The sequence below is a fragment of the Aotus nancymaae genome, unplaced genomic scaffold (genome assembly GCF_030222135.1).
Source record: "Aotus nancymaae isolate 86718 unplaced genomic scaffold, 86718_ANA_hifiasm-v0.15.2.pri h1tg000014l, whole genome shotgun sequence".
Lineage (NCBI taxonomy): Eukaryota > Metazoa > Chordata > Mammalia > Primates > Aotidae > Aotus > Aotus nancymaae.
Window position 1 is genome coordinate 38,034,657 of NW_026988425.1, and position 22,872 is coordinate 38,057,528.

Sequence of the window (22,872 nt, forward strand, 5' to 3'; positions counted from 1 at the left end):
AAGCTCAGTAGCATACAAGAACAAATATTTCTTTTTGTGCTCATGGATTTACAGGTCAGCTGAGACTTGGCTGATCTAGGCTGGGCTAAGCTGGACTCCAAGTTCAGTCAGGTTCAGGTTTGTTTCACATAGTTTCATTCTAGGGCTAAGGCCGAAGGTGCAGCAGCTACCTGGGGCACACACTTCTCATGGTGGATTACAGGAGCACAAGAGGGCAAGCCAATGTATGCATGTACGTTTAAAGCACTTACTTACAATTACAACAGCCCATTGGCCAAGGCAAGGCACATGACTGAGCCCCAAGTCAAGGGACAGGAAAATATTCTCCACCTACCATGAAGTTTTGGCAGGAGTGGAAAAGTATAATTTTAATACAGCAAGTCACGATCCAATCTATCGGAAGAGGTAACAAATTTGAGTCACACAATGTTGATGGCAAATGGCCTCCTCTGTGGTTGGCTAGTGGCTAGGTGGTTGGTTGGATTTTCCCTTGAAGTTAGACAGAACTCAAGTTATATTGCAACTTGAATAATTTGAGAAATAATAAACGTAAAATTACTCTCAATCATAAATTTATGTTTATTCCTTTGAGGGAAGGAAAAGTACTGATTAAAAATGTCCCTTTCTTTTTCCTTGTTCAGCCTCAATGCTGATTTATATCCTACTGCCCATGTTTTTCTGCGTCTTGCTCATCATGATCGTGTGCTACTTGAAAAGTCAGTGGTAAGTGTGTGAGGAAGGTTTCATCCAAGAGGAGAGTCAGAGAAAAATCTGGAGAAAGACTTAGTGAGATAGAAATGACAGTGAATACTATGAAACAATGTACAAAAAAGGAAAAGGTCAAAGGAGGCTGGAATGAGAATATGTAATTTATTTCACAATTTTGATTTCCGGGCCACCATATGAGGAAAGTAATAACCTTTTAAAATAGACCACAGAACTTTTTCAACAGCAATAGCTAATATTTATATCTCACTTACTATATGTTTGGCAGTGTTCTAAGTGCTTTATCAATTAATTCACTTAATCCTCATGAGGAAACTCTACCATAATTATCTCCATTTAGCAGATAAGAAATTAAAGCATGGAAGAATTAAGTAACTTGCTTAATAAGTTACAAAGCAAGGATTAAAAGCCAGTAGGAATCTGACTCCAGAGTTCTTGCTCCTAACTATTCCACTGTATTGTGAAATTCAGTCTCATTTTCACTTTTTTTCTAGGATTAAGGAGACGTGTTACCCTGACATCCCTGACCCTTACAAGAGCAGCATCCTGTCATTAATAAAATTCAAGGTAAATGTTGGCAAATTATATGTATGCCATATACCTATTAAGGACCAACCCAGAGTGGGAGCTGTCAGAATCCTATTTTCCTAGAGCTTCTCAGGAAAATATAGCACAGTAAAAGCCACCTCTGCACCCACAGCCATGAAATAGGTGATTGGAGCTTTGATTTCTTCTGTCAGGGGAAAGGTTTTGGTTTTCAACATCACCTCCAGGTTATTTGTGACCCGGAAGAAACATAAACAATATTGAAGCTCTAAGTGTATTTCACATGCTTAATGTACTTTGATGCATGCGCACACACAAATGTTTATATTTACATATTTTTTTTCCTTTTTAGGAGAAACCTCACCTAACAATAATGAATGTCAGTGACTGTATTCCAGATGCTATTGAAGTTGTAAGCAAGCCAGAAGGGACAAAGATACAGTTTAGGAAGTCACTCACAGAAACCGATTTGACTCAGCCTAACTACCTTTACCTCCTTCCAACAGAAAAGAATTACTGTGGCCCTGGCCCCTTCATCTGTTTTGAGAACTTGACCTATAACCAGGCAGCTTCTGACTCTGGCTCTTGTGGCCATGTTCCAGTACCCCTGCAACCCTCCCCAAGTCAGCTGGGACTAATGATCTCACCTGAAAATGTACAAAAGGCACTAGAAAAAAACTACATGAACTCCCTGGGAGAAATCTCAGCTGGAGAAACAAGTTTGAATTATGTGTCCCAGTTGGCTTCACCCATGTCTGGAGACAAGGACAGTCTCCCAACAAATCCAGTAGAGCCACCATACTGTTCAGAGTATAAAAGGCAAATGGCAGTACCCCTGTGTCTTGCCTCGCCTCCCCCGACCGAGAATAGCAGCCTCTCCTCAATTACCCTTTTAAATCCAGGTGAACACTACCGCTAACCAGCATGCCAATTGCATACATTATGCTACACAGACATTAAGAGGAGCAGAGTTGCCACCCTCTCATCACCGGTGGCCTTGGTCCTTAATCCCATTACGATTTGCAGTCTGGTTTATCTGGCTAGGTTAAAGGCCAGAAGCTATGGAATGTAACACTCCCTGTTGGAGGAGGGTTGCCCTAGAAATGGCAAGATCATGGGAGCATGCTTACCTTGCTGTTGTTTGTTCCAGGCTCACCTTTAGAACGGGAGACTTGAGCTTGACAAAAGGAAATCAGACTCCCACTCAGTACTGTATAGAATGGCTGTGGTCCTGTAAGGTTACTAGGAAATATTTCCGTTAGAAACAATTACTAGATTGAAGCCTTCAATAAAAGCCACAGGAGACTTATTACTACAGCATAAATTGTCAATGTAAATTTACTGTGTTTAATGAAAAACTCACAGATGTTTGAGGCCAAACCAGATTTTAGACTTCCTTGAAGGGATAAGAATCTATAGTTCACTGACACAGTAAAATTAACTCTGTGGTGGAAGAGGAGGCATAGATCTAATCTAATACTTAAAATGTGTGATGAATCAACAAGATTTCTACAATTCTGTCAAGCTTATTACAGTGAAACAATGGCATTGGCAAGGAACTACTTACTGTCAGTTACCCCTCTGCTCCGTAGACATCAGTATTCTACCATAATTTTTGATGACTACCTCAGAACATAAAATATATCACATAATTCCATTCAGTTTTTGGCTCATTTTTTCTTTCAAGGACTATATATACATGACGTGTTTTCACTTAGCATCCTTTGGACTCTGTAGTAGGTTGCCTGGGTCAAGATAACCGTCACATTTATATTCATATTATGCTAAAATAATAAAGTGAAACCTTGTTGTTGGACATAATTTAGATGTAACTAAAAAGTTCTGTGGAGTGGGAAATTCTGTGTTGGCTCTGGAGCAACTTTGTCTCCTCTGAACCAATATATGCAAAGCACTTGGTACACAACTAGTGTTTAGTGCATGTTGGTTCTTATGGTGCAATGTAGCTTCTCCCTCCTGGGTACAAGCAATTCTCCTGCCCCAGCCTCTGGAGTACCTAGGGCTCCAGGTGCACACCACCACACCTAGCTAGTTTTTGTATTTTTAGTAGAGATTGGGTTTCACCATGTTGGCCAGGCTGGTCTCGAACTCCAGACCTCAAGTGATCTGCCTGCCTCGGTCTCCCCAAGTGCTAGGATTATAGTCATGAGCCACCACACCCAGCCTATTTGTCACATTTTTTTATTTTTTGAGACAGAGTTTCACTCTTGTTGCCCAGGTTGGAGTGCAATGGTGTCACCTCTGCTCACTGCAACCTCAACCTCCCAGGTTCAAGCAATTCTCCTGCCTCAGCCTCCTGAATAGCTGGGATTACAGGCATGCATCACCATGCCTGGCTAATTTTCTATCTTTAGTAGAGACGGGGTTTCACCATCTTAGGCTGGTCTCAAACCCATGACCCCAGGTGACCCATCCACCTTGGCCTCCCAAAGTGCTGGGATTACAGGTGTGAGCCACCACGCCCGGCTGTCACATTTCCTGCCTGCCATCAGCATGCAATGGCTCTGCCTATGCTCATGCCTCTAGTGCCCACTGCCTTGCACTGTGCCATTCAACACTATGAAGAGAAACAAGTAGCCACACCTCAAAATAATGTGGCTGTCAACTGGCCTAAATAAACCTACACAAACCAGTACTTCTGTCTGAGCTTTTCTACTTTTGCCTTACAGGTAACTAAGCCTTTTGCTGGAAACATCGCTCCTCACATAGTACAAAGTGGTATCCTAATTAGTCTAACAACAGTTGTGTTAGACTTTAGGGCCAGTATTGTCAGCATTTATTTATGTACCTTTGTCATGATGGGGTATTTTTCATTTGAAACTTGTTCACAAAAATGTCAATGACATTGATGACTGATTTGTACCTATTTTTCATATAGTTTTAAAAAAATAATTCACACAAAACTTTGAAGTCATTTTTGCTATTGCAATAAACCTTAAAATATTTCATCATCACATTGTGTTTTATCTCCCTCAATGAAATGAAAATCTAGTAATTACTCAGTTTAGATGATACATCACCTCATGAAGTTACTAAATAAAAACAAATTCCTGGGTATGACTACAAACCTCTTAATCAGAATCTTTGGGGCATGGACTTGGAGTCTATTTTTCATCAGTTCCTAGGCATTCAGATACACACTAAACTTTGAGAATCACTGGCCTAAATGAAGTCTTTCTGAAATAGAACAACATGCCAATAGGAAATGCTGGGCTATGTAACTTTTGTCTTCATAATATCACTATGACCTATAGTCTTGGCTGTAAACATTTCCTCTCCAATGCTCATAACCAAAAGTTCATGTTCAAAACCTTAGTTTTCAATTCTATATGCCATCTTAACATGGCTTTAAGAAGTGTTATTCGGAAACTTTGAAATACACATTCATGTGTCAGAAAAATGGAAAATTTCAAATACATACAAAAGTAGAACAGTTTAATAAACCTCTATGTATCATCTCCAGCCCCAACGGTCATTACCCAGGACTGTTTCAGCTCCATCCATACCCGATGCGCTCTTCCTCCTTACATTATTTTGAAGCAAATCATGACTTCATGTAAATATGAGTTTCTCTAAATAAGCTCTTTTTCTAATGTAGTCATAATACTATTAAAAAATTGCATATAAAATCACGATTCCTTAAAAACATCAGGATATTTGGGTGGAGAGGACTAGCAGTAATGGCCTTTAAATCCTACATCAGCCTGTGCATGGTTCTCACCTGTGTGCAGGAGACCTTTGTGATTCAGGATGGGAGTTGGGACCTCTTCACACAACAGTCATACACCTGCTGAAACGCTTCCTACATTCAAACACCTAATTAATTCATAGTAAGTAGGGTGAACCTCGTTGCCTACTTGACTACTAAGATCGTCAAGGCTTAATATCTTGGTAACACTTCTAAGAGTTCTGTTGAAAGGTATGCTTTCATCTCAAAGAATTTACAAAACATGTTAAAGCACTCTGCATAAAGTAGAACTTTTAAAACACTGCAAGAGAAACAACAGAAGACAAAGTTTTCATAGCTGTCAGTTAAAATGTTTACAACACAATAGGTATATTCAATTTGAAAGCATAGTTGTTTTATTCCTCTAAGCATTAAGGAAAGTTTTAGTATATTTTAGTTTTTTTAAATCAATATTGAAGTAGTACATACTTTTGTGTATTTTATATGCTAAAGAGTTTTAAAAATGAAACAATCTTTTCCAAGTTTAGCATATTAGGACTTTTTCCAAAAGATCAGCTGCATGATGATTCATAAGTATGCTTTTTAGTTTATTTTGGGGCCAACTAACTTTTCAATGACATATACAGTGGAAGACATTGGGAAAAATGATACACAGAAATTTGCCAAACTATCTGAAACAAAATGTTTCTTGAAGTGAAACATGTATTTTACCATATTTTATTAACAGATCCTACATTTTGACACTCAACTTTATTCTCCAGAATTGGTCATTTCTGCGGTATTGTCTTTTGCCAGTAAGTGGTTGTAAGTAACCTTATCCAATCAGGGCAATTCATGCATGAAATTAAATACCTTCAACAGAGGTCGTCACCACTGTCATATCATCATCATATATAATACTGTACATTATTTCCTCAAAAAATTCAGAGCCATTCTGTCTAAAGATGTTGACCCATTTTCCAAATCCCATGTCTTTATAGATTTTTTAAAAACTGCAAAGATGTTTGATTAAATTACAAAGTGTTTAAAAAGAGTATTGCTTTAAAATATTTGTCACAGCCACTCTATATGTCTGTGGGACCTAAAAGTCACTTTTGCTTGGAGTCACATATGTCAGCGTCAGCATTACAGGACTCAAATCAAGACCATATGACTACTGACTGTTTTAAGATTTCAAATAAAACAATGGCAAAGGGTTTAAGAATTTTAAGTACATTTTATTAACAATGTATCCCTTTGATAAGATTATGCTTCAGGAGGCTTTTAATGCCGTTGACATAAACTGTACACATTATACAAAAACAAGAAAATCACAACAAAAAAATTCAAGGTGAGCAAAACCATTTGGGGACAAATCTTATTTAAATTATACACAACTCAATGAAATATTCTTACAGAAAAAATATAAATACTTTTTCTATGTTACAGTTATACAATATAAATCAGATTTCAATGTCTGTTCAGTGACCTACAAACATCAGAACCTCCAAATATGTAGCAGCGTATTACTAAATAAAAAAGAAGAAAATCATGTGGTTAGAGAGCATTAAGTCTGAGATTTTTTTCATAATTCCTTACCACTTTTCAAAACTAATTTACACCATTTGTTTTACAATGCAGCTTTAGGGTTTCTGACAGGCATTTTTCTAACAATTACCTATAAAATTTTTTTCACTCCCCCTCTATGCCGCAAGACTTTGCATTTTGTGCTAAATCAACCAAGTAACAAAACTGAAAGGTATGCTGTTTTTTTGGCATAAATTATACTTTTGAAATTAAATATTTTATAAAGAAAGTAAAACAAAATGTGCAATTTATGCATGCTGTGGTACAGCTATCCGATACTTACATTACAAAAATACTCCAAATGGGAAAAAAGTCCACATTCTGTGAGTCATATAAACCTAGTAGGAATGAAAAATACCCTGGAACTTACAACTAAAAGAAAAAAAGAATGCTCCTAGAAAGATTCTCACAGATTTCAGTGTTCTTTGATAAGCATGCTATGAATTTCACTGGTATGCTTTTTAATGAGATTCTCACTGTAATGACACTCTTGAGATTAAGATAGCAACAGTGTATTTTGTTAATCCAGAGACAATGGAGACTTTTCCCAACTTCCATTTTGGAAAATCTGAAATGTTGGTTCATTCCAAACAGCTCTTCTAATAAAAGTCTCTCAATTTTACCTTTTCTTTTTTTCCCATGTTTTAATGGATTGTGAATCTGAGACAAAACTGGAAGCACAGGAGTAAAGGGGAAAAAAAAACTTACTTCCAAAGAACATTTTCCAATGTAGTTTATAAAGTTCATCTCACACAAAATTAGCACCTCACTCTTACCATGCGAAAATAACTGCAGTTCTAATTTGAATGACAGACAATTTGGTTTTTATTGCTTAGTGATCTGTGCTTTAATGAGGGGATAAAAGGCATCCTCTGAATGGAATAACATTTTATAGAAATAGCAGTAGGCAAATCTAAATAAGCATTGACATCCCACTGTTGAACACTTCACCACTGTGATATGCCCTGAAAAATTCAGCTTTAATTATCTCAAGCTCTAGATAAAAGAGCTGAAACCCATAAGTTGTCATTTCAAAAGGACTTGTACACATTATTATGTTATAATAATGTATATACTTACAAAGAACCTTTTTTAATGTCACTGTCATATAGAATGTCATTATTCTACTAATATTTATTAGAAAAAATTTAATTAGAATAGACTGTTTCCCCCTTCAAATCTAAGAATAAACAGGAAATAAAAGTATAAGAAATTTTAGAGCATATATAATTATGAATACTAAATTTCTAATTTCCTTATCAGTATTTAGTAGGTGAGGCTGAAATCTGTTCTTGAAAAAAGTTCAATTAGAAGTAACAATTCACTTTACGATTAGAAATTCACAGTTTACAACCAGCACAACTGCCCAAATTCCTCCAAATTATTCAATAATTACCAATAGTACAAATTTATATGGACTAAGATTAATCCTAAAATCTTTAAAAACTACATTATTGACATTATTTTGGTATTCTATAGTCTGCAGTATCTATTATTTATAGGTGATTTTCTCAATTATTTCTATTACTGCTGATATCATTCCTAACCACTTCTGCTATAATTTAATATTTTTAAACACCTAAGTTAATCACTTGGCACTGTGTGTATTTTTCACCATAAAGTCTACTTTTTACAAACAAGTACTCAAAGAAAATGTATTAGACCTGTCAGTGAAACCATGGAGAAACCAAATAGCACTATAAATTTAAGCATAGACTTTTTTTTTTTTTTTAAGTATACTGATAACCACAAAGCTCTGAGTATCTCCCCAAAGTAAGTGATATAGGCAGATATGATAATGTATACATACATGTTTCTCAAAGTAACAGTTAAAAAAAAAACCATTCAGGTAATAGTAACAGCCTTATTTTAGGACAGATGATCAAGGTGGGGGTCCAGGGATAGTGATGGTGGGGGAGGGTGTGTGTGTGTGTGTAAGACAAAAAAAAAATTACTGTTAACTTTTGAGGGATGAAACCACAGATTTTATTGTCTATATTAACTGAGGTAGTGTTTAAAATGAATGTCTAAAATACGTTAATCCCATTATGAATAAGATAACTACATGACTTCCTTTGGAGGTTTTAACCACTATTTGGTCTAGTAACTTTGACATTTGGTTCTCTGGAAAGGCAGTTTAGTTATCCAAGACCAAAGATCACGGTGACAGGCAACGTTCTTAGAAGTACTGTTGACATTTAAATAAACACTTCGGTTCAGTGATAAAGTATAAAAAATTATTTATCTTCAATTGGATTTTATGAAAGAAAATCTGAAGAACCACTTTTCAACATAAGCAGCAGCTTACAGCCCTTATCTGCTTTGTTATAATGTAAGTTGCTACACAGTGCACATAAGAACAATTCACTGAAGTGCAGTCAAAGAGGTGTTATGAAGTGAGATGAAATGCTTCATCCCAACTGGAACTTTCAGTGCCAGTAAATATATGTTTTTAAAAAGTATCTCTGTGAGTTCTATTTTCTAGTTCACAGGGTTCTTTACAGAGATCTCAAAGAAAGAACCCATTACAAAAAGGATCTGCAACATGGGAAAATATTAATCAATGTTGCTATGACTGTGTCAAAACTGATGTGTAATTGTAATAAAAATGTTATACACAAATGAATTAAAAAAGAATCCTAATCAGTCCAGCTGGATTTTCTATTTCTATTTATATATAGATCTCAAAAAAGATAATCCTTTCATTTATAAGCATTCAAATGATGATGGCCATGCTATTTTTATATACAAATTTGCATATATGTTTAATTCCTGTAAAAATTTCCAAATACCTTTAGACATATACAAATTAAACAAACAAACAAAAACCTTGCCCTCATCAACTTAACTTCACAAATGGATAAAGGCAATTAATATACTCACAAACCCACCTATCACTGCATTTAGTTTGTGCAAAACAAAAACTGATACAAAAATTAAGTTACTGCTGCTTTAAAATTTGGTACTTAAGGCTTTTCACTACAATTTTTCTTAGTAACAAGCTTTATTAATGATTTTTCTTAAAGGAAATATGGCTCTTCTTTCCCCATGGAATGTGTAAATTGCAGGCAAACTTATCTTTTCCTCAGGAGATCCAAAGTATTATTTAATGCTTTCCTTTTCTTTAGGTCTGCACTAATAGTGCTTGTTCAAGTTCCTGTTTAAAGCAATGTGATGGCAAGTTGATGAAAGTGAAGTCCACTGCAAATATATGCATTCTATAAATGGGAAAAATTTTTATTAAAAAATGATTTTTAAATTTCATTCAAGAACTGTAGTGAAAAACCTTAATTGGTTCATTTATCCTGTAATAACACATTGCAACAAAATGAAGAGTTGGAAAACAAATAAGAATCTTTATGCAAGTCTAGTAACATAAAAATAACTTATAAGTCCCGGGTTGTTGAGGCTCTTCTTTCGCTTTGAGGTTATAAACCCCTGAAGTAGTGTTACAAACATTAAGAAAAATGTGAAAGGGCCAAAATTCCCTCTCTAATACCAGCAGTTACAGCACACCCCATTGTGGTAACAGAATGCAGTCATAGAGACACTGATTCCTGGTTTCCACAAATTAGTTAACAAGGCATCTGTATATTTACCCTAAAAATAATCCAGAAATAACTGTGAAGGGTGCTTCTGCATATCCCATTATTGTTCCACTGTCATTATGCTTTTAAAATGAAAAAATAGAAAACTTATGTAGGTATTCAGTGCTTGGCTCTTGCATACAATGGTAACTAAAACTCTTAAATCTGTGGTAATGAATCATGAACCCCTCAAAAGGCTCAACAAGGGAGAGAAGGAAGTTGTTTTGGTTAGGGAAGTCAGCAGTTCCAACCATGTACCAGTAACTGTGGAACAGTGTACAGAAGATACTCCTGTCTTTGCTGCCCAGTCATATTTTCTGAGGCTTTTAGGAAATCCACAAATATGAATATATATATATATATATATATATATATATAGTATATATCTATATCCATAATAAATATGAGGTCAGGATTCAGCAGATGTATCAACTATAGGTTGCTTTGGTGGTGTTGCCAACACAGCCTCTGCTTCTTCATGCATCTAGAGAAAAAATGGTGTATCATTAATGACTTTTATAAAAATAGGTAATATAGCATGCATTTACTTAAATAAATAAAAAAAATTTTTTTGAGATAGTGTCTTGCTCAGTCTTCCCAGGATGGAGTGCAGTGGCACAATATTTGCTCACCACAATCTCTGACTCCTGGGCTCAAAGGATCCTCCTACCTCAGGCTCCCAAGTAGCTGGGACTACAGGCACATGCCACTACCCTTGGCTAATTTTTAAAAGAGTTTTTGTAGTGATGCAGTCTCACTATACTGCCCAAGCTGGTCTTGAATTCCTGGGCTCAGGCAATTCTCCCGTGTTGGCCCCCCGAAGTGCTGGGATTTAGGCATAAGTCACCACGCCACGCTATAATCTCTTTTAATTCAATTCAAACAGAGATTTATTCTTGGAAGATAAATTTGAGAAGCACTAATCATACTTACTTGTAGGAACTGTACATCTTGAAATAATTCTTGTATGAACCTCCGACATGGAAGTCTGAATGTACAGTGTGACAGCAAATGGGAAACCTCAGAGTAAAGGCAAATGTCATCAAATGTTTGAGGATACTTCTCCTTAATTCTAAAATGAAAGAAAAGATTATGGTGTGATGAAAACTGTAATCATAATGTATCTATTTTTTCCTCCAAGGTTCACTTACTTTAAAAACAGATTTCCTTCCAGATATGGATTAGATGGAATACTTAGGGTGATGACTTCAGAATATAAAATATAAGCCGGGCACAGTGGCTCACGCCTGTAATCCCAGCACTTTGGGAGGCTGAGGTGAGCGGATCATGAGGTCAGGAGTTCGAGACCAGCCTGGTCAACATGGCGAAACTCCTTCTCTACTAAAAATACAAAAATTAGCCAGGCGTGGTGACATGCGCCTGTAATCCAGCTACTCAGGAGGCTGAGACAGGACAATCGCTTAAACCTGGGAGGCAGAGGTTGCAGTGAGCTGAGATTGCATCACTGCACTCCAGCCTGGATGATAGGAGACTCTGTCTCAAAAAATATATATATATTAAATATTCCTCTCACACACTTAAATTAGATATTCTGAGTTAGGGGTTTAAAAAAAATGATTATCAAAACCTGAATACTTCTTGTAAAGTTAAAACATTCTTTTTCACTGGCATGAGAAATTTCAAAATATATTTATCAGCCTAGGATGATTACAATATTTTCAAAATTAAGTTTTAAAATAGAAATATGTTTTTCAAGTTACACTGAAGTTATTAACATCCCTGACTGGGCTATTTCTTTGGACACTTCAAATAGTAGCTTTTAGCTGCAAAAGCACCTCAGAATCAACTGTGGGTTGGGTGGATGACAAGTTAAGGGTCCGCTCCTAGAGCTCCTGACCCAAAGGTCTGCTGTGGGACCCTGATACCTGTGTGGGACCACAAAACCTATTATCACCCTTAAAAAAAGCCCTACAACTGTCCGGGGGCAGTGGCTTACGCCTGTAATCTCAGCATTTTGGGAGGCCAAGGAGGACGGATCACTTGAGGTCAGGAGTTCAAGATCAGCCTGGTTAACATGGCAAAACCCCGTTTCTACTAAAAATACAAAAATTAGCCGGGTGTGTTGGCACACGCCTATAATCCCAGCTACTCAGGAGGCTGAGGTTGAGCTGAGATTGTGCCACTGCACTACAACCTGGCTGATAGCTCAAGACTCTGTCTCCCCCTCAAAAAAAAGCAAGCCCTACAGGAGACCCTGAGGTGCATTTTTTTTTTTTGAGAACCACTGCTTTAAATAATAAGAAAAAAATTAAACCAAGAAAATATGACTTGTCACATAAGCCCACTTTCCTTATTTGATCTCAAGACTTACTTTCTTAAAAATTACTGAGGACCCCAAACATTATTTTTGTGTGGGTTATAGCCATCATTAACTACTATATTAGAAATTAAGAGATTTCCTAATATGCATTAATTTATTTTAAAAATAAATCCATTACATGTTAACGTAAATAACATAATTTTAATAAAAATAACTGTATTTTCCAAAAGTAAAAAAGTGAGAAGAGTGGCATTATTTTACACTTTTTATAGATGTCTTTAAAAGTCTGGCTTATAAGAAGATAGCTAGATTCTTATACTTGCTTCTGCACTCAATTTGTTGCCATATGTTGTTGTGGTTAAAGTATTAAAGAAAATTTTAGCCTCACACAAGTATGTGATGCAGTTTAGAACTACTGATGTAAGTCAACATGACTAACTTTTGAAGTATTTCAAACATCTTTTCTCAACTTAAAAAACAGTATAAACAAATAATACTTATGCATATGGTTTACTCACGTTAAAAGCCCAGTCTCATGACATTTAGTTGAAACGGAACTACTCAAATTAATGACTAATCTTAGAACTTCTTTGCGAAGGAGTATACGGCACATTGGTGTATCATCTGGAATTGTTTTAACACCTGAAAAGATTGCAGTGAGAAGTTAAATACTATCTATATCACAACAAAAAATGATTATGACTCATGAAATTTATTTTTAAATGTCACCTAAAGACCTAGAACTGAGATCAATTACACAAGCTCTGCCAATCATTTCGGGAGCAAAACTCTAATAAAAGCAGTTAGCTAAGAGGCTCTGTCAGTGGGTGATATAGGCACAATATTTAACAGTGTTAATTGCTTCACTAAAATAGATATATTACTGTTTTGAGACAATTTTAATTTATGGTATTTATGAAAAACAAAACCAACTAAAAAGTTTTATTAATAATGATTGGATTTGAATCTGAATATTCACCTAGTAACAATTCTGTGCTTTTGGTGCTGCTAGCTGAGCCTTCTTGGGACACCCCATCACTGCATCCAGAAATCCCCGAAAACTTGGAGGGAACCACTTCTAAGGGATTATGGATAGTCTGCTCACACCAATCAGAATATGGAATATCTTGAAAGTCTGAAGAAAAAAATAATTATTTCAATTAAAGCACCATAATGGCTTACTTACCATGCTTACATTGCATATTAAAAAGAAATAATATAAAATAACATTTTCTCTAATTGTGTGCAATACACCAAACACTTCCCAAACCTTTTTCCTCATAGAAAATGAAAATAATCACAGCACGCAAAGACCCTGGACAGGGCTGTTCACAGTGGAAAAGGCCTAGTCCAGGGATCTGTCAGATTCAGTCCCCACTGTGACCTGAAACCATGAGAGGATTGGCATCTCAGCATAACCATATTCTATTTGTGGCATATCAGTGTGCTGCAACTCACCAGCAGGGAAACTCTGAATTAGAATACTAAAAAGAAATTTGGAAAAGTAAACCAGAGAACTTTAGTCATCACTAGGTTTTTCTGAAGGTAGCTAAGTGATACTCACCAAGAAAAGGTAATACTTAAAACACATATATACTTACTTAAAATTGCTAATACAAGTCACTTGTTGATAAAAAAGCTCAATGTAGGTCCACTTTATTTCCTTACCAAATACATATTAGGGGACTGCTGTACAAAGCAGTACACATATAGGTATCAGAAATAGAAAAATGTGAAAACTGACAGACCAATGCCCTAAAGGAATTTAACTGAGTGGAAAGACAAAAATAACCTAAGCTGTCATAGTCATAATTATCATAAGAGATCTATATGCAAAGGGCAATGAGAGGAAAGAGGAAGGAGTGTCAACACCTGCCTCAGAGAGTCAGTGAAAACACAGGCAAGATACTACTGAAGTGTAGGATGAGGTGGACTTGCCAAACAGATCATGTATGTCTGTGTAAGGAGTGGAAAGGGCAAAGAGAGGATGGCAGGCAATTTCATACCTAAAAATGTGTTCAAAAACTTCAGGTCAGTTAGTAATGATATGTCAACTATAGGAAAAGAGAATGGTGAAAAAGACCACTAGACAGATGACAGAGTGTTTTGTGTCTTAGGCATGAATAGCCATTAAAGGATTGCACACAGATTAATTCCACAATATAGTATAAAAGATGAATTGAAAGGTACCAAAATTAGAAGCTAAAATACTAACACGCCAACAGGGAGATGCTAAGTGACTGAACTAAGGCTGAGGCAGTGAGAATGGAGCAAGAGGGTAAGGATGATTAATAGGGCTGTAGATAACTTGTGGCTAATTCAAATTTATATTCAGGTGGATTTATTTCAAAGGACATGATCACTTACCTGAATGACTACATATTGCACTTAGTTGGTTACTGGGCTGGAAACCCAGAATTTCAATACAGACACAATAAAGGCAGTTATCATCTGTATGTTCCTGTAGTCCAGTGTCTTCTGTACTTTCTAAAAACATAGAGGCATCTGAATGGATTGAATTCATTATTTCCGTGAGACTCATCTGCTGTCGTAGCAAGTGAAAAGAATTTTTTACAAGACCTCCAGTTCCAGATGGAAGACCTGTGCATAAGTAAATATAAAACATAATCCAATAAAGATAGTACTTTTGAAGGTACCTTAAATTATGTGAAACTTTAAACAAAACTAAAGCACATTTTGTGACTCAAAATCTAACTTTAACTGGAAAGAAAAAAAGAATAATTTGCTTTAAATTATAAAAATAAGTAAAGCCAGCAGATGTTTGTTATTTAATATAGAGTTTTAAACACAAAATGGAAAACTGAGATTATATAACGCATCATTTTAATTATCTTCAATATTTGACTAAAGATATGTAATAATTATAAGTATAAAGAGGCACTTGTTTAAAAAAATCAAGAATATAAAACCTGTGGCTTATATTTACATATTAAAATATAACAGTTTGTAACAAAGATCATGTAATTAATAAGTATATTTCTATCTCTCCTACCAAACAAACAGCTATTTCCTGGATCTATGAGGATTAATGTTATACATTTTTCATGTGCTACTTTAAAAAAAAAAAAAAAGAAACAACTAATTTGGTTTTTATTTCTTTGAAAGGTTGAATACTTCATTGGCAAAACACTGTTAAGTCCCTCCCTCTTGTGTTTCTCCACACACAAGAAAAAGTGGTTTAATGTTAAGGTGACTTTAACAATTGTTTTGGTATAATTTTTAAGTTGATCCAAAAGTGAGTCTAGCTAAATTTTTAGTGTTATCCTATTAGAAAGAACTAAGAGTTTTCTTTTTAATATAAAGAGGCATCTCACAAGTACAAAGCACAATGCATTACCTCCTGCATCATGGGCAAATGCTCTTGCACCTCGATCATCATGTGGTGGTATGTTTTTTGTCTGAAAATAGGGAATATCCTTTACCTAAAAAAGATATAAACCGTAAGTCATGCTATAAAAAGAAGTCTACTTTATGAAAATTAGCAAAATTAAACAAAATACAATTAAAATAGAATTACTATAGCATATGAACCTATAGTCAAGTTTACTGAAGGTTTAACTATCAAAACTTAACAAAATAACCCTATTCTTAGTGAGTAAACAAATATAAAAATAATTTAGTGTTTACCTAAACCATCTTTAAACTTCTAAGAATATTTGTTTTTAGTATTATATACTATCTAGAGATCTATCGGTATCTCATGGGATCAGGGTCACTTTATATTACTGGGTAACACATGTGGCTACCTTTTATGGGATAAATAAGAATGAGGATTAAAAAAATGAGGTGTAAGTTAATGTGACTAAAAAACAAGTTAGAAATTTCATAAATTTCTACAGAGAATATATGGATAAAGAAATCAAATGAGATACTGATTTAATACGGGAAGAGAGGGAAGGATAATGTTCTAAAGACTAAATAAAAGAGTACAGAATAGCTGAAGAAGGCATAATTTTCATGTTAAAGTTTCTTTAAACAAAACGATCTTAAAAAAAATCATGCTGCCGGAAACTAGTGCCCACTCTAAATTATGATTTTTAGTAAGCAGTCATCGAACATGAAAAAACAGGAAACCAACTCATAGGAAAACAATAAAATGTATGATGATACCTGGAATATATCATTTATATCTACTGGAAGAGCAAGACCAATGTAATCATCTGAACCCCCATATGTGGCACTGGACACCATGGACCGCACTGAGGAGGATCGTTGCAGGGTATTTTGATTAATAGGACTCAATAAATCTTCTTTATCTAATGATGCATAACTTAAGGCTTTCATGAACCTATAAAACCATAAAAAAAAACTTTCATTAGTTTCCTGATCTGCAATTTTAATCATATGAAGAAATAACGTGTATTCCTACCTTTATAAAAGACAAGTAGCTAGTCATGTATTAAGCAGTGTCATCTTGTTTACTGGGAACACACAAACACTTTAAAATATTAGCTGTTACAGACTGATACGTAAAAGGTCACCAGTAATGTTGACTGTTACCAAAACAACTGTTACGGTCTCTCAGGTAAAGGCGAAAAGGTGGGCAATTAGAATAACTTTCAATATCTAGAAGTAAAAAAAGAAACTGACCTCAGTAGTCAGAGCATAGTCCAAGGACTATCTTCATAATTACTTGAGACTACCAGATTTGGTATTTATATAACTAAGGCTATGTGTATTAACTCTATTTATATTTATAAACAATAAGCTTACATATCATTATTTGATATGTAATACCAATTGATATTTACCTTAATGCCTTCATATCAACATAAGATTTTTGTAACACACAAGACAGACACAAGAGCAAAATGGTACCATTTATAAATATTACAGGAGATATCCTTGTATAAAGCACTATTTCCACAATGTACTCATTACTAGAGATTTTTACACTAATATTTCCATAAGATACATCTTTCTCATACAGATTCTTATTTATGCAATAGACATGCTAAGATATTTACATGGTATCTGCTGTATACATACAAGGTACTATACAAGGTTCCACACTGATATACATTTATATGAAAATATTTTTATTTGAAATCACCAAAGTCTTTAAAATGTATGAATGTAGCCTAATAAAGAATTATTTCATAAAATATACAAAATAAATGCTTTATAAACAGTAGCTATTAAGATTATCATAGCAAAAACCATTCTCCTAGTTTCCACCCAAAAAACACTCTTTCAAACTGTACTCTGTTACACTTCTTTGATTCCATAAAACTCTTCAAGGATTACTGGAATGGGAAGAAAAAAATTATTGGATTATTCTCCTTCCTAATTCCTATTTCAACTAGTATAGCTCCATTTCTATATATTCTACCTGTTGGGTTTCCATAGAAATCTTTATGTGAAAAAAGAATTTCTCGGCTTAAAAAGCAACAATACAAAAGCTTAAAACCACTGATCTCCACCAGATGAGGTAACTGAGGCTTAGGAATTTTCAAGATTCATGAACTTTACTGCATAGGTTTGTAACAGTGAGCTGCTGAGCCATTTCCCTGGCTTTGTCCTGGACAAGGCTGCCAAAGCTAGTAAGTTCCAGATAGATGAGACATTGCTGCACAATTTCTTAAATCCTGTAAGGGTACATAATTGATCATCTCCTACCAGGAAACCCTCTATTAAATGTGTTAATTGAAGGAAAACTGTTTAATGTTATTAAGAATAATGTAAGGGTCAGATGGATCAAATAACTATCAAGGATGATGATAAAAATAACAGCTAACTTTTACTATATTAAATATCAATGATGATGAATAAAAATAATAGCTAACTTTTATTGCCACACTATTCTAACATATATTGTTGACATATAAGTACTTGACATATATTATCCCACTTACATAAATGTAAATGAATAATTTAAAACTAAGGAAAGCTGTTTAGAAGCATTTGGCCCAACAACAAAAATTATAGGTACAGAAATTTTTGCAACAATCAAATTTAATACTGTATATCTTTTAAAAGTAAAATCGAAACTGTGAACTTTGACAAGCTTGACACAATCTAAATATGGTATAGAAATCCCTCCCAAGTCATGAGGACCAAGTAATTCATTTAGTGTTTATTAGGTTCCTACTTAATAATCACAGCTACTTAAAGTGAAAATAATTTCACTGAAATTTTCAGTTATCTTTTAAAAAAAATAATAAAGAGGTCAACTTTTGGAGCCTTAAATTGACCTACCTGAAAAGGTTGTTTGTTATTGTAGGTCTTAAGCTCCTGATTCCCCCGACATGCTTCTTTTTAAAATCGATCCTTGCAGAAGCGAGAAATAAATAAAAAAAAGCTTGTGACTTGTATGTCCTTTGCAAAGCATGTATGTTATTTTCAGGGCCTATAGGATTTCTTCCCCCCTCGCAGCTGCAAGAATCCATTTCAAGTCATATCGGGTAACAAGGAGCTTATAGCCTACCATAGTAAACAATTGTAATAGGTTAGTTATGAGGCTTTTAGAGTGTAAAACCTGGTTAACCTTTTGTATTTAAATCTGTTAAAATGCAACCATTATTGCTCACTTCTAAACATATATTTGCTCACCTGCTTGGTGTTAATCTGGACTCAAAACTGTTGGCCTTCATGGTGATGGTATCAGTAAATAGCACATCTTTTGCTGGAGATGCCAAAGCTTCGGAGTGAGATAAGGATGGATGCATTCTTTGTTGCTGTAGTCTTTTCAGTGTAGCATAGCCAAAGGCATCTCTAGAACTCGTGTAACTAAAGTTACAATCTGCTAGACTTTTAATTGTAGCAATAGAGGGTGCTTTAAGGGACTGTGCTCTTCTAGGAAGCGTATGAGAAGAACCTGGAGGCACCAGGGACACCGAGTTTGATTTGGAGAGAGACAGATGGTTAGACTGTGGCATCAAATAGTGGCTTGTCTTAACAGTTTTAGTACTTACCACAGTACTCATGCTTCCACAGTCTGTGTCCATAGTTGTAGCATCTACACCTACTGTCTCTCGTGAAGGACTTGAGCTCATTGAACTTATGCCACTTGTTGTAGTGTCTGTATTAAAACTTTGGCTACGTATCTTCATATGTGAGCTCGTTGAACTTTCTACTACTAACCTCTCTCGGCTCGTATTTTCTCTGTGATTCTCTGTACCAAAATTCTTGGTGAATTTTAAGTCACTTTCTCCAATGCTTGGTGTACTACCAGTGTCTTCAATGTGCTTATTCCCCATAAATGAAGTTTCTAATTGTAATGTTTTCTGTACAGTGGATATGGGTGTAAAATCATCACTATGATTAAAGTCAACACTGGGCTCCGTAAGTGTTCTGATTCGCCTGTTGCTTGTCTTACTTTCAGTTGACAGTTTCCCTCCTTTTGGATCACTGCTACTACGATGTTTTTTGTTAGGCAAAGTAAGCGAATTTAAGATACGATTCTTCACAAGTTTACTAGAAGCAAAGAAAGGGAATGAATTTTTATCCTTTATGGGTCCAGATCGGTCATAAAATGCTGGCTCTGTATCTTCACTGATATCAAGGAAAAATGTACTAGTAGAGCTGCTGCCAAACCGGTCATCCTCCAATATGAACATACCTATGATTGAAGGATCGATTAATAAAAGTACAAATAAAATGACAAATTCATAACTATTAGTGACATCACATTTCAGGAAATTTTTTTTAGTCATCTGAATGAAAAAAAATTAAAAAATAAAGGGTTAAACTATTCAGCTACCTGAAAATATCTTTCTTGAAACCCACAGTTTGGACTTGAGTAAAATGTAAAATTATGTAATTTATGAGGATCTCCTGTTATTTCCAAAGAAAAATTATTCTAAGACCCAGTATGGCACAGGTTACATGAAGTTAATTTGATTTTCCAAATATTCAAGATGAAATTAAAGGGAAAAAGGAGACTTGATCATGGATGCTTACTCAGTTACTACAGATTCCTAGTAATTCATCTTTAAATTACTATAGACAGGAGAAATTCATCTTGTAAGAAATGAATTCCCAATCTTAAAATATACTTACAGAGAACCAAGTGATAACATTTTAAATTCATGTTTACATTGTTTATTTCCCATTTTACTTTAGATACTAAGAAACTCAATTTAGTGCCCAACTCTATTAGAAGACGTAACCTAAGTGAGTGCCTAATGACATCTATAGGATTTTTCTTTTCTTTTTAATTTTTCTGTTGAATAATTACAAACTACTTCAAATATATTCTGAAAGAAGGTAAAAGAAAATCCTAAGTGAACTTGCATACTGCATTGTATTTCTATATTTTGTCAATTTTTTCCCTATATTTTGTCAATTCTAAGATGTACACTTTTCATATTTAATCTCTTCTATTTTCACATAGAATCTGATTCTAAAATCAGAATGCATCTTGCAATAGTAGTATGTCCTAGTTTAACAGGCAGCACTTTTTCTTTCTTCTTTTGTGCTACATAAAATACTGGTACATTTCAAAATTCATGGCATCTCAGATTTGGTGACATACATAGTCTGATAAATCTGACACTATCTTCTTAAAAGGAAGAACCATGCCTTACATTTTGTACACCTAACACCACTTAGCACATAACTTAAAATCACAAATCATTTTATATATAATTATTTTGCTACTCTGTTAACAATTTCACTATTTTAAAATTTAGTGTTTTTCTCTAAAATGAAGATGCAAATATAATATCTACTAAAAATATATTCTGGCTCAACAATCCCTGTATCTGAAAAATGAGTAAAAAGATTAAATTTAAAGAAGGTAGACAAATAAATACTTATTATATTTGTTTCTTTTCTGCCAAAAAAAAAGGGGGATTGGTTCTTCTGGCACATGGTTTATTATGTAACTTTGTAGGAATTCTCAAAACCTACTTAGAAAATAAGAAGAAAGAACAATGTAAGCTGGTGGCTATAGTCTGTGTTATGAAAAGATACACATTCTCCAAGAAGCTATTGTTGCCAAGTAATTATCTTAGAAAAAAGCAAATCAGGAATGTTACACATACATTTAAATTTTAAAACACAAATATAAATGTTAACATTGGCTACCTGTCAGGATACTCACTTGATGGCACAGATTCACTTTCACTATTATGTCTAGAGCTGGTTGACTCTGAGTTCAAACTTAGAGTGCTTGGGATAGATGACAGTTCATTACAGAGTTGTTCTACATCATCTGGAACCACTGGCCACAGATGTTTGCGACTATGTCTCACAGCATCCCAGTTGTGACATTTTAGAATATCACAGCCTTGTTTGGTTTTAGCTATGAGCCCAAGTACATATACACAGGTCCTGTATATAAAAGATACAGTAAAGTAAGTTATAATTCCAAGCTGAGATTTCTTAAAGCAATCACAGATTCATTTACTATATGTACTTTGACCTTTCTCTAAAACCCACTAAAATAACCATTTTGAAAAAAACTTATTAAAACTAGTTAGGAATAAATTAGCAGCAATTAAAAAAAAGCAAACCTTTCCAATAAAAATAGTAATTACAACAAAATAAGAACACAATGAAATACGAGCAAACAAGACATATATTATCTTTTCTAGTGTAAATCTCGAATAGTTGGGCTACTGGACTACTGGAATATCTATACAGGAATACTACACCTTCCCTGTTACCTACAAGGTAAACTTCACTATCATAATAAAAATCAAATGATAATAGTAAACAAGGAGTTCCTTTAGATGTTTCACTTAAAAGAGTTAATAATCTTATATCATTAGAACTTTCAGTGAATTAACAGTTATGCACTGCACTTAATCATGGAATACTTTTCCCTAACATCCATTTGTAAATAACAATGTCTACATTAGAAAGATTTCTGAGTTAAATGGCCTACCCTCTGATGGAAAGAACTTCACACTGTTTTGCAAGTTTTAGTATATCTGGAATCACGTTTTCTTCCTGTAGTAAATTGAGACCCCAATTTGATGAGCCGATATTTCCCTGAAAGAAAAGAAATCACTTACATCAAATATATTTACAAGAGTAACTCTTTCAAAAGATTTGGAAAGCTACCAAGAAACAAATTTAACCTTATCTCTGAGAGAAAAAAAATGTAAAAACGTCTTCAAATAAAAAACGTTAGGCATTGGTTAATTCTAGTTGCCTTAGCAACAAAATGAAAGTCATAAAACTAATAGTTTAACCATCTATTCTTCAACATAGAGAAAATACTTAAATTGGCAAGAACAATCCAGTCTTGAATATTAATCTAAGCAGTTCCAAAGAAAACAATTTTTATCTATTTAATATAAATTAAAAAAAACTGAAATCTAAAAATTACAAAGATCTTACAGAAGTGTTTATTACAAACCAAGGCCCAAAGAGATGCTTTCAGTTTCTTAATTTCTTCCCATTTATCAAAATCTGGTGTACGAACATTACGACAGAGTTCTGTAATGATATTCTGGAGAAAGAAAAAGGAAATTACCACATGAGTAATA

General features: G+C 34.5%; 2 protein-coding genes across 8 annotated transcripts in view; one reads left to right on the plus strand and one right to left on the minus strand.

The window, feature by feature from the left end:
* The window catches only part of OSMR (oncostatin M receptor), an 85,525-nt gene extending 81,284 nt beyond the window's left edge, over positions 1 to 4,241 (plus strand). For all 3 annotated transcript variants that reach the window (XM_012460032.3, XM_012460033.3, XM_012460034.3), the window contains exons 16-18: positions 642 to 723; positions 1,221 to 1,293; positions 1,625 to 4,241. In XM_012460032.3, the coding sequence (XP_012315455.2) occupies positions 642 to 723; positions 1,221 to 1,293; positions 1,625 to 2,191 (722 nt within the window). In that variant the 3' untranslated portion in view covers positions 2,192 to 4,241. The remainder of the gene's footprint in view (positions 1 to 641; positions 724 to 1,220; positions 1,294 to 1,624) is intronic.
* A 1,925-nt stretch (positions 4,242 to 6,166) lies between these two features.
* The window catches only part of RICTOR (RPTOR independent companion of MTOR complex 2), a 127,102-nt gene continuing 110,396 nt past the window's right edge, over positions 6,167 to 22,872 (minus strand). For 2 of the 5 annotated variants that reach the window (XM_012460038.3, XM_064375932.1), the window contains exons 27-38: positions 22,743 to 22,835; positions 22,266 to 22,372; positions 21,480 to 21,709; positions 18,986 to 19,994; positions 18,632 to 18,703; positions 16,544 to 16,721; positions 15,771 to 15,855; positions 14,780 to 15,013; positions 13,392 to 13,547; positions 12,931 to 13,054; positions 11,065 to 11,203; positions 10,489 to 10,615 (exon numbers count right to left, since the gene is read on the minus strand). In XM_012460038.3, coding sequence (XP_012315461.1) covers positions 10,541 to 10,615; positions 11,065 to 11,203; positions 12,931 to 13,054; positions 13,392 to 13,547; positions 14,780 to 15,013; positions 15,771 to 15,855; positions 16,544 to 16,721; positions 18,632 to 18,703; positions 18,986 to 19,994; positions 21,480 to 21,709; positions 22,266 to 22,372; positions 22,743 to 22,835 — 2,502 coding nt within the window. In that variant the 3' untranslated portion in view covers positions 10,489 to 10,540. Of the gene's footprint in view, positions 10,616 to 11,064; positions 11,204 to 12,930; positions 13,055 to 13,391; positions 13,548 to 14,779; positions 15,014 to 15,770; positions 15,856 to 16,543; positions 16,722 to 16,804; positions 17,000 to 18,631; positions 18,704 to 18,985; positions 19,995 to 21,479; positions 21,710 to 22,265; positions 22,373 to 22,742; positions 22,836 to 22,872 lie in introns of those variants that run through there. The other 3 variants (XM_012460036.2, XM_012460037.2, XM_012460040.3) reach the window with 3 other exon arrangements.